Source organism: Polypterus senegalus, chromosome 3 (genome assembly GCF_016835505.1).
Source record: "Polypterus senegalus isolate Bchr_013 chromosome 3, ASM1683550v1, whole genome shotgun sequence".
NCBI classification, from domain to species: Eukaryota; Metazoa; Chordata; class Cladistia; order Polypteriformes; family Polypteridae; genus Polypterus; species Polypterus senegalus.
In genome coordinates this window covers 279,324,543-279,338,936 of record NC_053156.1, presented here as the reverse complement: position 1 = coordinate 279,338,936, position 14,394 = coordinate 279,324,543, and the positions used below count along the sequence as shown (strand labels likewise).

Sequence of the window (14,394 nt, the reverse complement as noted above, 5' to 3'; positions counted from 1 at the left end):
TCCAGAGCTGTCCAGGCGCCCCCTGCCTGTGGTCATGGACCCGAACAGGTTTGAGCTTCAATGCCCCAAGCCAATGGCCCCGATGCAACCCAGGGGGGCTGCCCTCTCATGTCCCAGGGTATAAGTTGCCCTTCTCCTGGTTCTCTGCTCCTCCAGGTCTCCCGGTAGGGCACGATCCCCAGGTCATCCATCATAGATACCACATCCAGAAATGTCTAAATCTATATTGAAGCCTACCATCTTCCAATGTAGTGGCAACTCTGCTGATAAAAGGTGGGAGCTGGCAGAGAGAGAGAGAGATCAGCTAACAATACCAGGAAGCACTCTGCTCACAGTTTCCAAAGACGATCTGATTAATGGAGCTCTCCTAGTAGCTCTCGCTGCAAGGAGACCACTTCTAAATCAGATGTTTCAGGTTCACAACTGACCCATTAGCAGTTCACTACAGCGTAAACCTTAAAACTGATATGTGACTTGTGGTGTGAGTTCACTGTAATTCACTTGGTGATGCAAATGTGATTTGGGTCATTCAATTAAGGTCTACATAACAGAGTATAAATGGGAATAGTGTCACCCTAGACCCTACCACGGTAAAACACTTGGCGGTAGTCAGCAATGGTAAGTTGGGTGATTTTGCACCCTGTTTATGAATACTGTTTGCAAGTATATGAATGTGTGCGTGTGTATTACGTGGTTTGGGAACACCTGGTGTGGGGGATATTGCCATTTGACTTTGCCTACTGTGTTAGCAGGCTGAGGGACACAGTCTCACTAAGGTTAACAGTATGGTGGCAGTACAATATTCTTGGTTGGTAAGTGGCATACTGTATATCCAAATGATGTATTTCTCCATGCATCTTGGAGACACCCATAAACTGTTTGGGACTTAGCAAGTGAGTCCCTCCAAGGAGTACTCAGGAGTGATTGCAGTGGGCTCAACTCTTTTAGGGCTAATTATTTTTCTCCCTTTTGTCCCAGGGCTGAATATTTTTCCAAACAATTAATTTTTCTGAAAAGCAAACAAAGCAATTGTTTCACACATAAGTCAACATAAAATACTTATTTATGACAAATATCACTCTGCTTTATGTTCCATGAGCCTATAAAGTATGTAAATTCACATATTTATTACATACCTGTTTGTCTTATCACTGATCAGCTGAAGGGCACTTCCTTGATAAAAACAGCTTGAAGTAGTCAAGTGGCTGGTAATCCATAGTGTCCACTTGTATGCTGTGCTGTTTGATGAAGTCCAGTTGCCAGATTGCCCCTGCACGGATATCTGTCTGTGTAGTCCTTCCAGGGCGAACATTGGCGTAGGTGCAGCTGCATGACCAGCTGGGGACCAATTAGCTGATGCTTGTATGTGACTTTCGTTTTCGATCTCCAGATCACTTGCATCAAAATCGGAGTTCGATAAGCAAGAATGTGATTCAGCAATAATGCTTTGCTCTCTCGCCTGATGTTGATGCCATTCTAGCCGTTGTTTATTCTGCACCAGCCACGCACACACAGGGATTCGACCTCAAGTCAACAAGTCTAACAGTCCTCCTAGCAAAGAGGGCCTACCTATAATAAAACGGGGAGTTTTATCAATGTTTACAGCTTTTTTTTGCCCTCTGCCCCTGAAAGTTGACTTTGGTCAACATCCGCCCTCAACCGTTTGTGTCAATGAAAGTCAACATCCGCCCTAAAAGAGTTAAATGGGTAGAGTTTATGTGAGTCCGTGTTTGTCTCAGTCTGTGTGTATTCAAAATAGTTACAGGAAACTAAATGTGGGGATATTGCAGCCATAGGGTTAGGTCATATCTGGGGAAACAGTGAAGGGGTGTCAGCCATAATGTGTGTAGGTTATTCTTAGGGGCCAAGGTAGTCTTAAGTCTAGGTTATATATGGGGACACAAAGCTAGTGAGTCTCCTTGTGGAGCACTGAAAGTAACAGGCATTATAGGCATTACTCATAAACAGTGCTGTATGGGTGTGACTGTGTGTGTTATCTTAGGATGCAAAAGTTGGCCAACCCATAACAAATTTGTGAAATATTAGGCTAGGACAGTAGAACCAGAAATATCTAAATCTATGTTGAAATCACCCATCTTTCAGTGTCCTGTGGTGCTGCACAAGAAAGGTGGCAGCTAACAGAGAGAGAGATCAGCTAATGTCAGCAGGAAGATTGCTTGGAATATTCAGAGATAATCTCTGCATGGCTGACTGACAGAGACCCACTATTAGCTAATGGTGAGAGGAGACTGCTTCTGAACTTGATGTTGCAGGTCTGCAACTGACCATCAGCTGTTTACAAATCCTCAAATTGAGATGCTTCATGGTGTGAATTTATGGCAATGCAGTTGGCTTCACCGAAAGGGTTCAATAACCTCAGTTCTGCTAGAAGAGATAAGAACAGAAAAGGAAACAGGATGCCAAATTCATGAGAGATGGCTAACTAAACAAAAACACAATAAAAAGAGTTGATGGGTAAATTGGCGCACATACACACACCACACAAGAGGGCAGGGCAAAAAAAAGAAAAGAATGAGGAAAGGTGGACAGGAGAAACTACCTCATGGGGCAACCGCCAACCAGCTCTTTACTAACTGATCATTACAAGGCCAGTTGTGGACTGTAGAGCTGGATGAGGTGTTGATCCAAGATGTGGGAAGTGGAAGAATGGAAAGACTGTAAAATGAAGACTTCCAGTTTGCAGGAGGGTTAAAGGCAGAAGATTTCCAGTGAGAGGCTAAAAGTAATAATAATTCAGTCATTAAAAGACGCGGCTGCAAGAGAGAAAGACAAAGTAAGGAGAGATAAGAAGAGTCTAGGAGGAGAAGAACTTGAAGGGACAAAGGAATGAGGAGAGAAAGAATTGTGAAAAGGGATTCAGTCACATAGAGCCAGAGAGCCTCAAATGGAGGACATCCCCACAAGAAGAACTTTAAGAGGGCAAAGATGACGTAATGGTTCTATCATTAGTCCCATTAGGTGACGTCTCTAGGAGGGAGGGTGAAGCCTCTAACAAAGTTAAGGGCTGTAACTATAAAAATGATTAAAGTAAACAAAACCATGATATCAACCAAGAACTGCAGTCAGAAAACAATGCGGGAAATTCTAGCCACATAAGGAATGTGTAACCAAAACCAAACAGACAGAATTTTAAACGCCGTAAAGGAACAGAAGGATATTTTGTAATTAGAATACACTAACAAGAATTTATGGTAAAGTTTTACTTTTTATAGAAAGAGACTTCAATCTCAAACACCCAAGAAGTGTATGATGCTAACTTTTACACGGTTGCAATAATACAATAATGTATCTCACACTCCTAGTCATCTTGGCAAACATTAACATAGCAGCCATCAAAAAGGTCCTAAAATGACGGTGCCCATAACAAAACAATCTGGTAACATACAGTCAATTCTCGTTACCTGCAGAGGTTATAATCCTAAGAAACCCTACAGAAACTGATACTGCAGATAAGGAAGAATTTAACCAATGGCACAAATGGGGTTAGGGTTTGGTGGGACGCCAGCCCAGAGGATAGACCAGCAGGGGTCAGATAGACACTCTGATCTTCCGCTCTTGGCCCTCTTTTTTCTGCTCTGCATGGCTGCAAATAGGTACATGTAGACCGTGGCAAAATGGGTTACACATTTATAATTTCGGATAAGTGAATCTGCAGGAACAAAATCATCAGATGTTGAGAATTTACTGTAATTCATTTTGTCAGCATCTTTAAAAAAATATAATGAGATTAAAAAATTCTAAATAACCTTCAAAACTCTGGAAAAGATATGCAAAAACATTTAACATGCCAAGGAACTGGCAAAAAACAAAACGAAATTGCAAGGGAGTTAATGCCGGGTAGGAAATTGCCAGTCCTTTCCATTTCTGAGATCACAGGCCTAACAGAGGTTATCACCGTTGTGGTGGGCATGTCAGTCATCATACAGCACAATCAGCTCCTATTTAGATTCCACCTCTCAGGGATTCTCAGGTGCTACATATCGACTCATGCCAGCTACTGAATCGTGTTCTGGAGATGGGGTGGTGGGGGGCGGAGGGGGACGAATTTCCTTTAATGTAATTTAATAGTTGTTCAGCCATGGCTTGAAATTTAATCGGCTTGCAAAGGCGAAGCTGAGCCTCATAAATTACCCGTGCAATCAGGCTCCACCACTGCTCCCTGCTTCCTGAGGCAGGGAGGCCACTGCACTTGATTGGTCTATGCTGCAAACAACATTTTTTTTTCTTATTTGATATTTTTAGTCCTTAATAATTCAAGAAAACATCACTTTAGGTGAATAATGAACACACTCAATCTTATTCCTTTCAGAGCAGCAGCTTCATAGTTTGGGGGTGTTCATGAGGGGCTTGTGTAACAAAGGAAGGGAAAAGGGGTTGGATCTGGGAACTGCTTGTAAATGGATGGCCCCCCGATGCCCACCCACACACAGAGATTTGAATATGAGACTGAAACTTAGACAGTAATTACTGTGTATCTGGGGCAAAACTTCAAAGGCAAAAGAGAGCTGGGCATAGCCACTAAGAGAGCAGGGCCGCAACTGCCAACATGCCAGCTACTTGGAGGAGCTGAAAATAGAAGTCAGCCTGGTGTTAAACTGCAGCCTGACACATAAACGAGAACATAAGTGAAAAAGGCCAAGCAGAGCAGCAGCTCGTGTGGTCCTAAACATGGTGGTCCAGGGCCTCTATTTATCAGGCATCTCAGAATTGGGATAAAAATGTGTCCAACCAACACAGTAGAACTTGAGAAGTAGTTATGAAACGTCCTACACCTGGGCCCAGCTAGAAGTAGGAGTTCATGTTTGAGAACGAATGACATCACAACTTAATGATACTCAGAGAGGCAAATTGGATTTCATCATAAAGTTTTGTAGTTTTCTAATGCTAATGGTAAAGCTTCACCGCAAAGATATTAATAATAATATTCAAAGTAGTAGAAGAAGGAAGAAAACATATAAACTGGGATACTGCAATAAGCTGCACGTAATTGTCTCCACTTGATTGCAACAATATCAAAAATAACACTGTAACTATGAAAGAGACAGAAAGACTGAGAGAGTAAAGCCTGATAACGGGCACATTTATTTCACAAGGTAAGTTCAAGGGATGGTTCCTATCCCATGCCCTGTGCTTGCTGGGATAGGCTCCAGCTTCTCCGTGACTCTGCCCAGATGAAAGTGGGTTTAGAAAATGGATGCTGTTATGGTCACAAGGAACACCTTGTAAGGTCACAGTTAGGCTAATACTAAGCACAGCTGTTCATAAAGTCGTGTTCACTCTTCTCATGTCTCATGTCCTGATCGTTTTCAAATTTGCCATGCCAATCCCCCCTTGTCTGTGGCGAGGCTCTATTCATCTAAACACCCTGGTGTGGCAGTGCGTGTCCAGCTCCATGCACCCTTTTCTCAATTGGGAGTTTCTTGAACCCGACACCGTCGATAATGTAACCAGATGAGCGTGGCAGATGGGGACAAAACACTCCAGGCAACAGAAGGTGCAAAGTGTCCAAGTACTTTTATTAAAAACAATCCAAAACAGTGTCCAAATAAGTCGTGTAGTGTTTCCACAATATAAAATTAAAAATACATAAAACAGTGAAAAACCTGGTGAGGCTAAAAACGAGCATAAAAATCAACTCTCAGTGGGGTCAAACGAGATGAGCACAACTTCCTAGTCTCCTCAGCTCAGCCATTGCTCACTCAGCTGGCGGAGACTTCAACAGCCGCAGTCCTCTTAATCCTGACCCCCGTCTTGGCTGCCTCTGTTGGCGCCTACAAGACCACTCAGGGTAGGTTGTCCTCTCGTCATCCTACTTGCTCACGCAGTCATCCCTCGGATCCCTGAAGAGGACGCCACCTTGATCGCTCCCACTCCGCTGCACAAACAATCCCTAGAGCGCCGATCCTTTGCTCCATCACGGGACCCCTCACCACGCTGCCTTTTCTCTCTCTCTCTAGCCGGCTGGCACGTTCTCTCTCCACCCCAATGCTGCACTCTCGCTCTTCCTGCGTTTCTCTCTTCTTTGTGTTCTCTCATCTTCCTGTGCCAGCCCATACTTATATGGCTCTGTGGGCGCAGCGTCTCAATCACGCACTGCAGGAAGCCAATGAAGCAATTGAGATAATCGTACCCTCACATGCAGGTGCGTCCTGCCCCAACTACTTCACCAACTCACCTAAGCTGCAAGAGTGCACCCATGGAGACTGACACGGCCAATGGATTGTTTAATAAAACAGCCATTCTTTCTGAGCTGTGGACCTGATATGACACACCTGGGAATCTGTGCCTGTCCTCTTGAACTTTGTAAAATATAATGCAAATGTTCATGGGGTTCATGGAATGCACAGCAGAGTGTACTTGTGTGACAAGACAGAAAGAGAAAGTAAGGAGAGATAAGAAGAGTCTAGGAGGAGAAGAACTTGAAGGGACAAAGGAATGAGGAGAGAAAGAATTGTGAAAAGGGATTCAGTCACATAGAGCCAGAGAGCCGCAACTGGAGGACATCCCCACAACAAGAACTTTAAGAGGGCAAAGATGACGTAATGGATTTTGCTGTCAAACACCCATCCAGCCGATATGCAGGCTACTGCAGTTTGCCCGCATGGTCACCTGTGTGCTGATACTGCGACATCGACTCAAATATGTCTGCTCATCCACTCTTGGGCTAATGGTCTTTATGTATGTACAAGTTTGCATGAAGTGGTTTGCTTGTACATTACCTAACATGGAGTGGTGGGACATTACTTCACACCTTGTAAGGGCGTTCAAAGGTTGGGGCAAAATTCGAGAAATTGTTAGTTGGAAAATCCGCAAATCAAAGTTGCATTTTACACGGAATGTTGCACTTTAATTTCGCACATGGCTTCTCTATGTAGATGAAGCGATTACATAACATGTAATATTTGTTACAAGTTTTATTTCATCTCTGTCAGACTATCTGTTTATGAGTTCATTGTTGTCCAGCATATCCAAAGCATCCTTCATCTTCTGGAAGTGCATAGCAAATTAGGACAACTCACAAGCTCTCCTAAATCTTAATGGAGCTAGAAGTTGTTTCCTCAACTAGGAAAACTGATACAGTGCTTTTATTCCCGTTCTTATGAGTAGGACCAAATTGGCGTCAGTTAGGACCGTTTTCCTAGTCTGAGATGCTTGATGAATACAGACACAATGCTAAGCACATAAGAAATTTCACAAATGGGAGGAGGCCATTTGATCCATCAAGTTTGTTTTTTTAAGTGAAGAGCTAAGCTGTCGCTGGATCTCATCCAGATACAGTCATGTCAGAAAGTAAGTACTCTCTGTGGAAATTGTTCAACATAATTAAATGGTAGATCTTCATGCAAACAGTGCCTACAGATAAACATGATATACAGGGTACCACATTTCAAACGTTTATTCTTCAAAAAACGCTGCAAGATAAAATAAATTTCATTACAACACAAGAAAGGGTATACAAAATATATTTTGTTTACTGTGTTTTAAACAGCGGCTGTGGGGCATCTGTTGGTGAAGAAAGATTCATGGATCTTGACTTTGCTGACGATGCTGCGATCTTCACTGAGTCAATGGAGGCTCTGATCAGGGCACTCGAGAGACTGAATGAGGAGTGCGAGTGTCTGGACTTGCAAGTATCCTGATTAAAACCAGGCCTTTAGTGTCCTCTTGGGCACAGCCATCAGCAATGTGTCTGTCTGTGGAGAGAGTGTCAACCTTGTCGAAAGGTTTATTACATTCATGTCTCTGGTGACTCCTCCTATGAAGTCAGTAGATGGATTGGGAGAGCATGGGAGGTCATGAGGTCGCTGGAAAGGGGTGTGTGGCGCTCCAGATATCTATGCAAAAGGACGAAGGTCCAAGTCTTTAGAGTCCTGGTGCTTCCTGTTTTGCTACATGGTTGTGAGACATGGATGCTATCCAGTGACCTGAGACAAAGACTGGACTCCTTTGTTACTGTGTCTCGCCAGAAAATCCTTGGGTACCATTGGTTTGACTTTGTGTCGAATGAGCGGTAGTTCATGGAGTCCCGAATGATGCACATTACCTGCATTGTGAGGGAGCGTCAGTTACTGCACTATGGCCATGTGGCGCGTTTTCCCAAGGGTGATCCAGCTCGTAAAATCATCATTATTGGGGACCCAAGTGGCCAGACCAGGCCAAGTTGTCACCCACATAAATAAATATTTGCAATCTCTGTTGGAGTGGTGGCTGTGAGGCTAGGGATCTGTGCTGGCAAATCGCAAGGTTGCTAGTTTTAGAATCCTGTAAATTCCAGAAGTGACTCTGCTCCATTGGGCCCTTGAGCAAGGCCCTTAACCTGCAATTGTTTCATTCTGGGTATGATGTTAATCTGCATCCATCCCTGCAAGCAGGTCCTCCAATTTAGAGGGAAAACTTAGGTGGCTGGTGGCAGGGTTGGCACTCTGACAAGCGTAGAAAACTTCACATTGTTCCAGTGTGGTGCTGAGGTGTCACCTGCTGCACTCAGGTTCAAATCCAGGTGTTTCGTCGTGTGGTGGGCTATCAGTGCATACTCCCAACCTCTCTCTTCTCTCCTTTGTCTTATTGTAGATGCATGCACTTCAACACCAACTTTTCCAAGAGCTACCTGAAGATCCTGCAGTGAAATTTTGAGGTTCTTTTAGTATCAAATTATTAGTCCTTGGGCTGAATTTGGACGAAATAGCAGACATTAGAAGTGTACACCACTTGTAGATGATTTTCCTCACAGTGGAATGATTGATTTCTAAAAGTTTTGATCTTTTTAAATTCCTTGACAAATTCCTAGGCATCCACAACCTTCTTACCGAGGGCCTTAGAGAGCTCTTTTGATCTTGGCATAATGATAACATGCATGTCAAAGGTAAAGAGAATGCCAGATCCTCAGTATCTGTAGTTTAAATAAAACAAGGTCCACCTGCAGAGTCTCTGAGGAGGATCTCATCACCGGCACCTCATGTGGAAAACTTGGTTCTAATTCTAATAAATGTAGGGGTGCACTTACGTTTTCCACGTGATGAATCTGCATTTTTGTGAGTTTAGGTTATAAGAACGAATACACCATGTCAGTTTTATATGTCATTTATCCAAGAAGATCACTTTTATCTGCAGGCACTTTTTTACATGAAGATTGTGTGTTTCTCTGTTGAAATATGTTGGGAACAGTTTCCATGGGGTGTACTTACTTTTGCACATGACTGCACTTAGAGGTTTTCGAGGATTCTGCTTCTACTCTATGTCTCTGTAGATTCCCACAACTCTTTGAATAAAGACGTGCTTCCTGCCTTCAGTCCTATAGGTGCTTCCCCTGTTCATGCCCAATGGCTGACTCATAAATCTTTTAACACTTTATGCCCGCTCTGCCTGCCTCACCAGATCCATGTTTCCTTTTCTTAACCCTCAGCCTAAGGGAATAAATCTCAATCACACCAGAAAGAGAGCTTCCCATCTACCAGCTCCACCATCAACTCCCCATCTGCCCAATTCATTTCATTTTTTTTCTTTGTTTTACAGTGGCATCCCAGGGAAAAAATGTGGCACCATCATTCTGTCAGCAGAGGAGCTAGGCAATTGCAGGGTGAGTACAGTTGAGCTGAACTTTCTGCATGACTTGTCATTCAGGGTCTAGTCCAGCATTGTACACTGTAGCCTCTGTGTTTGCAGGTTTCTGGGTTGTCCTTTGTTTGACGCTGCCTTGGGGTAATGCTGTGGGCTCCACTGCATGATGATGCCATACTACTTGCCTGTTCATATTGCTGTGCATGGCTGTAAATTCTCAGTAATGGGTACAGTCCTGCTTGGGTGTGACCACTTGGACCACAAAGGGATGGATCTTATTGGCCTTGCATTTGACTTATGATCAATGGTGCTACCTCATTTTCCTCTCAGTTCTGCATGATATCCTTTATTGGAACTATGATTTCTTGATAGCGGGCTTATCCTGCTTGACTTTGAGCTCTGAGCAAAATGGCTGATCCTGCTTGGCGTTGAGTGATGGCTATCTCATTTGGCTTTAAGGCTGTATGCTTGCTTGCCATTTGCTGTATTCCTGATGACTTAAAATGGAAATGTGACTTTGGGGTAATCAGGGCCACCTTAACAAAAACATATTACTATGCCTTTTTGGGTGTCTTTGGAGGGTGCCACGGGAGTATGGAGTACTGGACTTGCTGTTTTGGGTTATTCAGTTCCTGCCCAACAGGAGTGAGAGCTTGGCTCGCATTGCAGGCAGCAAATCAAAATTGTTCCCAGTGAGTATGGGACTCCACCAGGGCTGTCCTCTGTCACCAATTCTGTTTGTAATTTTGATGGATAGAATTTGTTAGAGCAGTCAAGGGGTGGAGGGGGTTCAGTTTGGTAACCTCAGAGTCAGATCTGTTTTTTGCAGATGAAGTAGTCCGGTTGGCTTTATCAGGTGCACACTGGGATGATTAGCAGCTTAGCATGAAATGGCTGGAATGAGGATCAGTACCTCCAAGCCCAAGGTCATGGTTCTCAGCTGGAAAAGAGTGGAGTACCCTCTCCAGGTTGGGGAAGAGGTGCTGTCTGAAATGGAGTAGTTTAATTATCTTGGGATCTTGTTCACGAGTGAGGGGAAAAGGGAACAGGAGATCTACAGATGGATCAGAGTGGTTTTGGCAGTCACGTACCAGTCAGCCTTGGTTGGGAGAGAGCTGTACCAAAAGGCAAAGCTCTCGATTTATTGATCATTCTACATTCCTTTCCTCACCTATGGTCATGAGCTTTGAGAAGTGACTGATAGAACTAGATTGTAGATACAAGTGGCAGAAATGAACTTCCTTTACAAGGTGTCTGGGCTCAGATTTAGAGATAAGTGTAGACATTTGGGAGGAGCTCAAAGTTGAGCAACTGCTCCTCCACATCTAAAGGAGACAGTCTAGGTAGTTTGAGCATCTAATCAGAATATCTCCTGGACAACTCCCTGGGGAGGGGTTTTGGACTTGTCCACCTGGGAGGAGACCGCAGGGCAGACCTAGGGAATGACAGAGAGACTATATCTCTCAGCTGACCTGGGACACATTGGTAACCCCTCAGAGGAGTTTGAGGAGGTGTTGGGATAAAAGGGATGTCTGGACATGCTAAGACTGCTGCATCCACAACCCACACCCAGGTAAGTGGAAGAAAATGGGCAGATATATTTATGTATGGATGGATGGGCAGATGTATGGATGGATGGAGGGTCACATTCCTTTGTTGTCACTTCTGGGTAGTAATGATATACTGCTTCCTTATTTCTACTGCATTATATTTATAAGTGAATTTTGAGGTGGGAGTCATGCCATGGCTATTACTTTTGTCAAAGGAGGCTCTTCCCCATGATTAGCATCGCTTCCAGTTCTGGTTACTTGAGTTATCTCTGGGTGATGGGCCTGTGCTGCTTGGTTTTACATGCTAGATGGTAGCTGTTCTCTAGTTACATTGTTACGGAAGCCTTCTTGGTTGGCTAAGTTATAAGTGATAATTCCACACCTGGCATGATTGAGCCTTATGGTCAATTGGTCTCTCCTGTTTGTCTTCTGTGTTACCATTTTTGGTGTCTTCTGGCAGTGGAAGACGTCCTATCCATCTTTGCTGATGATTTTAAGGAAATCCAAGCTTATCTACATTTGACGCATGCTGATATGGGCTATTCCTATTGGATACTGTTTCTATTGGCTATTCTTCTTAATCACAACCTGTGCAAAATTAGGTTCCTTTCCGTGCCCATTCGTTATACATGAAGCTCATAAGCATTGCTGTGACCTCTGGGTGATGGAGCTATTCTGCTTGCATATGACACATGTGGATGCTGACTCTTTTTGTGTGCTTTGGTGTCTTTCGTTACTAATGGCCTTCTTCTTTCCTTTGAGTTCTATCTTGCATGGTGGGGTCTTATTCCAAGTAAACACCATTTTGGTAGGGAGTACTTTCCGGAGGAGTAATGGACACTTTAATGTTTGAGATTGCCTTCTGGTGGATAATGATGACTAACCTGCTTGGTTCTATTTTCTGGAGAGTGATGGGGGCTGTTTTGCTTAACTGAACCTTCTGGAAGACGAGGAAGACTGTCCTGCTTTGTTGTGTCTTGTGGAGAGTTTTGGGGATTGTCCTGATTGACTATTTTTTCTAGTGAATGATGAAAACTATCTTACTTGGAGACATTGTCTGGTTGGTGATTAAGACTGTCTTCCAAGGAAGTGTCTTCTGGTTTAGGTGAAAGAGACTTTAAACCCAGGGGTGTGTCTTCTGGTGGGTAATATAGACTCTCATACTTGAAACTATCATTTGATGAGTGCCAGAGACTGGTCCTCCTTGGTGAGATAAGGATTATCTTGCTTGGCTGGTTTTTCTGGTGTTTGATTATGACTGCGCTGCTAAAAGTATCTTCTAGTGGGTGATTGAGAACCTTGCAAGGAAATTTCTTCTTGTTGTTGGTTGCAGAGACTATAATTTCCAAGGGGTTGTGTTCTGGTGAGTAATGTAGACTATCATACTGGGAATAGTTAATCTGATAAGTAATGGGGACTGTCCTACTTGGTTTGGTAGGGATTATCCTGGTTTCTTCTATTGAGTGATTATGATTGTCCTGCTGGAGGTATCTTCGAATAAATAATTGTGACTGTCTTGCAAAGAAGTGTCATTTAATGTGTGGGTGATATAGGAAACATAGAAGAGGGTCTCATCAGGCTAATGATGGTGACTGTCATCCTGGAAATTGTCTTCTAGTGTTTATGATATTGACTAACCTGCATGGCTCTATCTTTTGGTGAGTGATGGAGAACTGTCCTGCTTGGTTATGTCCTTTGTAATAGGGTTTATTCAGCATGGCTATTCCTTCTGGTAATATATTGTGACTGTACTGCTTGGAGGTGCCTTGCAGATAGGTGGGTAATGGAGAATATCTTGCAATGAACTGTTGTCTGGTTGGTCATCGGATCTGTTCTGCTTTGCTCTTTTCTGCTCTATCATTTGCTGGATGTTGGTCATCTGCTTGGTTGTGTCTCCTAGTAAGTAATTATAGCTATCCTGCTTATGTGCCTCTCTTGGTGGGTTATGGAGACCATCCTTCTTGGAGATAATGAAGAACATCTTTCTTGCTTGAGTATGCCAATGCGTGGTAAGGGAGAACTGGATGGGAATTTCCTCCTTTGGCTGCATCTTCTTTTCGGTGCTGTTCTATTTGGCTGCGTCTGCTAGTGGGCGATGGGTACTGTCATTCTTGACTTTAAGTTATAAGATGTATTACTTTGTGGGGCATCAAATTCTGGGTTATCTAGAGAAAGTAAAAACTGTTCCTGGACAGCAATTTGGCCCTCGGGGTTGTTTTTGCTAAAGAAGTGACCCATGGGTGGGCACTGGGCAGGTATGCCACTTTAGCTCCTTTCGTTTCTCCAAAACGTATTCTTAAACAAATTCACTAGCTGAAATGGCATTCAGCTCCCTGAAGGTGACAAGCAGAGTTTTATTTGGTTTAATAAGCGAGCTGAGAGATGTGTAGAATTCCTCCTGGATGTAATAAAAGATTGATTGGATGCTGCGTCTGCTGTTCTAGCAGAACAATAAACTGCAGCACGTGTAGAAGCCTCACATTCTTGCTTTCATTGCACAAATGTGCCAATTAAGTCATGGAGAGGACAGCATGCAGAGGTGCAAAGAACATGAAAAGTGCCATTAATTGCTCATTTTCAGCAGTAGCTGCCGTGATGGCATTTCCCTTGCCTTTCTACTGCGCTCCACAGAAAGAGTCTGGAAGTGGCGCCTGATGAAACTCGTCTGTCTCTCCACTGATTGGCAAAGCCACTCAAGCAAATCCCTGTCTGCAGTCGGGCCCATGTGTGTGAGAAAAGCAGGGCGGCTCAGCGTTGATTTGATTTGGTGGCTTTCTTCCAAAGAAAACTCGATAGTTATTATTTTAAAGAACAACTTGGCAGAGACAGAAAGGGAGTCGCACTAATAATTTGCTTTATTCCATTTCATGATACTGTAAACACTGCTGCCCTGCTCTGGGGTGGTGACAATGAACTGACGGCTTCACCCTGCTGAAGCTGATGTAAATACAAGGGCGAAAATGAGCCAAATAGTTGAGCCGTCATTGAACACAAAATGACATGGGTTCCCAGGATTCTGAAAGGCAATCATGGCTCAGCTATTCTGGCAGGGGAGGTCCTTTTTTCTGAATCAGGCTCTCCAGCAGACTGTGCCAACTCCCACATTCTCTCCGTGTAGCCCTTCCTTATCACCATCACTCCATGGCACACGGCCCCTTATCTCTACTGTGTTTTCTAAGGGAGTCAAGGCTGGGGAGGTTGTCAAAAAACAGGGCCTGTTAAAGCCCATTGTGACAATCTTTGTGTGATTTTGAGCTATACAAAA

At 43.7% G+C, this 14,394-nt stretch overlaps 1 protein-coding gene across 1 annotated transcript in view; it reads left to right on the top strand.

Annotated features, from left to right (window-relative positions):
• LOC120526698 (copine-5-like) overlaps positions 1-14,394 on the top strand; it is a 299,334-nt gene that overhangs the window by 107,287 nt on the left and 177,653 nt on the right. Inside the window, exon 7 of the mRNA XM_039749857.1 lies at positions 9,535-9,598. Within this exon, the coding sequence (XP_039605791.1) occupies positions 9,535-9,598 (64 nt within the window). The remainder of the gene's footprint in view (positions 1-9,534; positions 9,599-14,394) is intronic.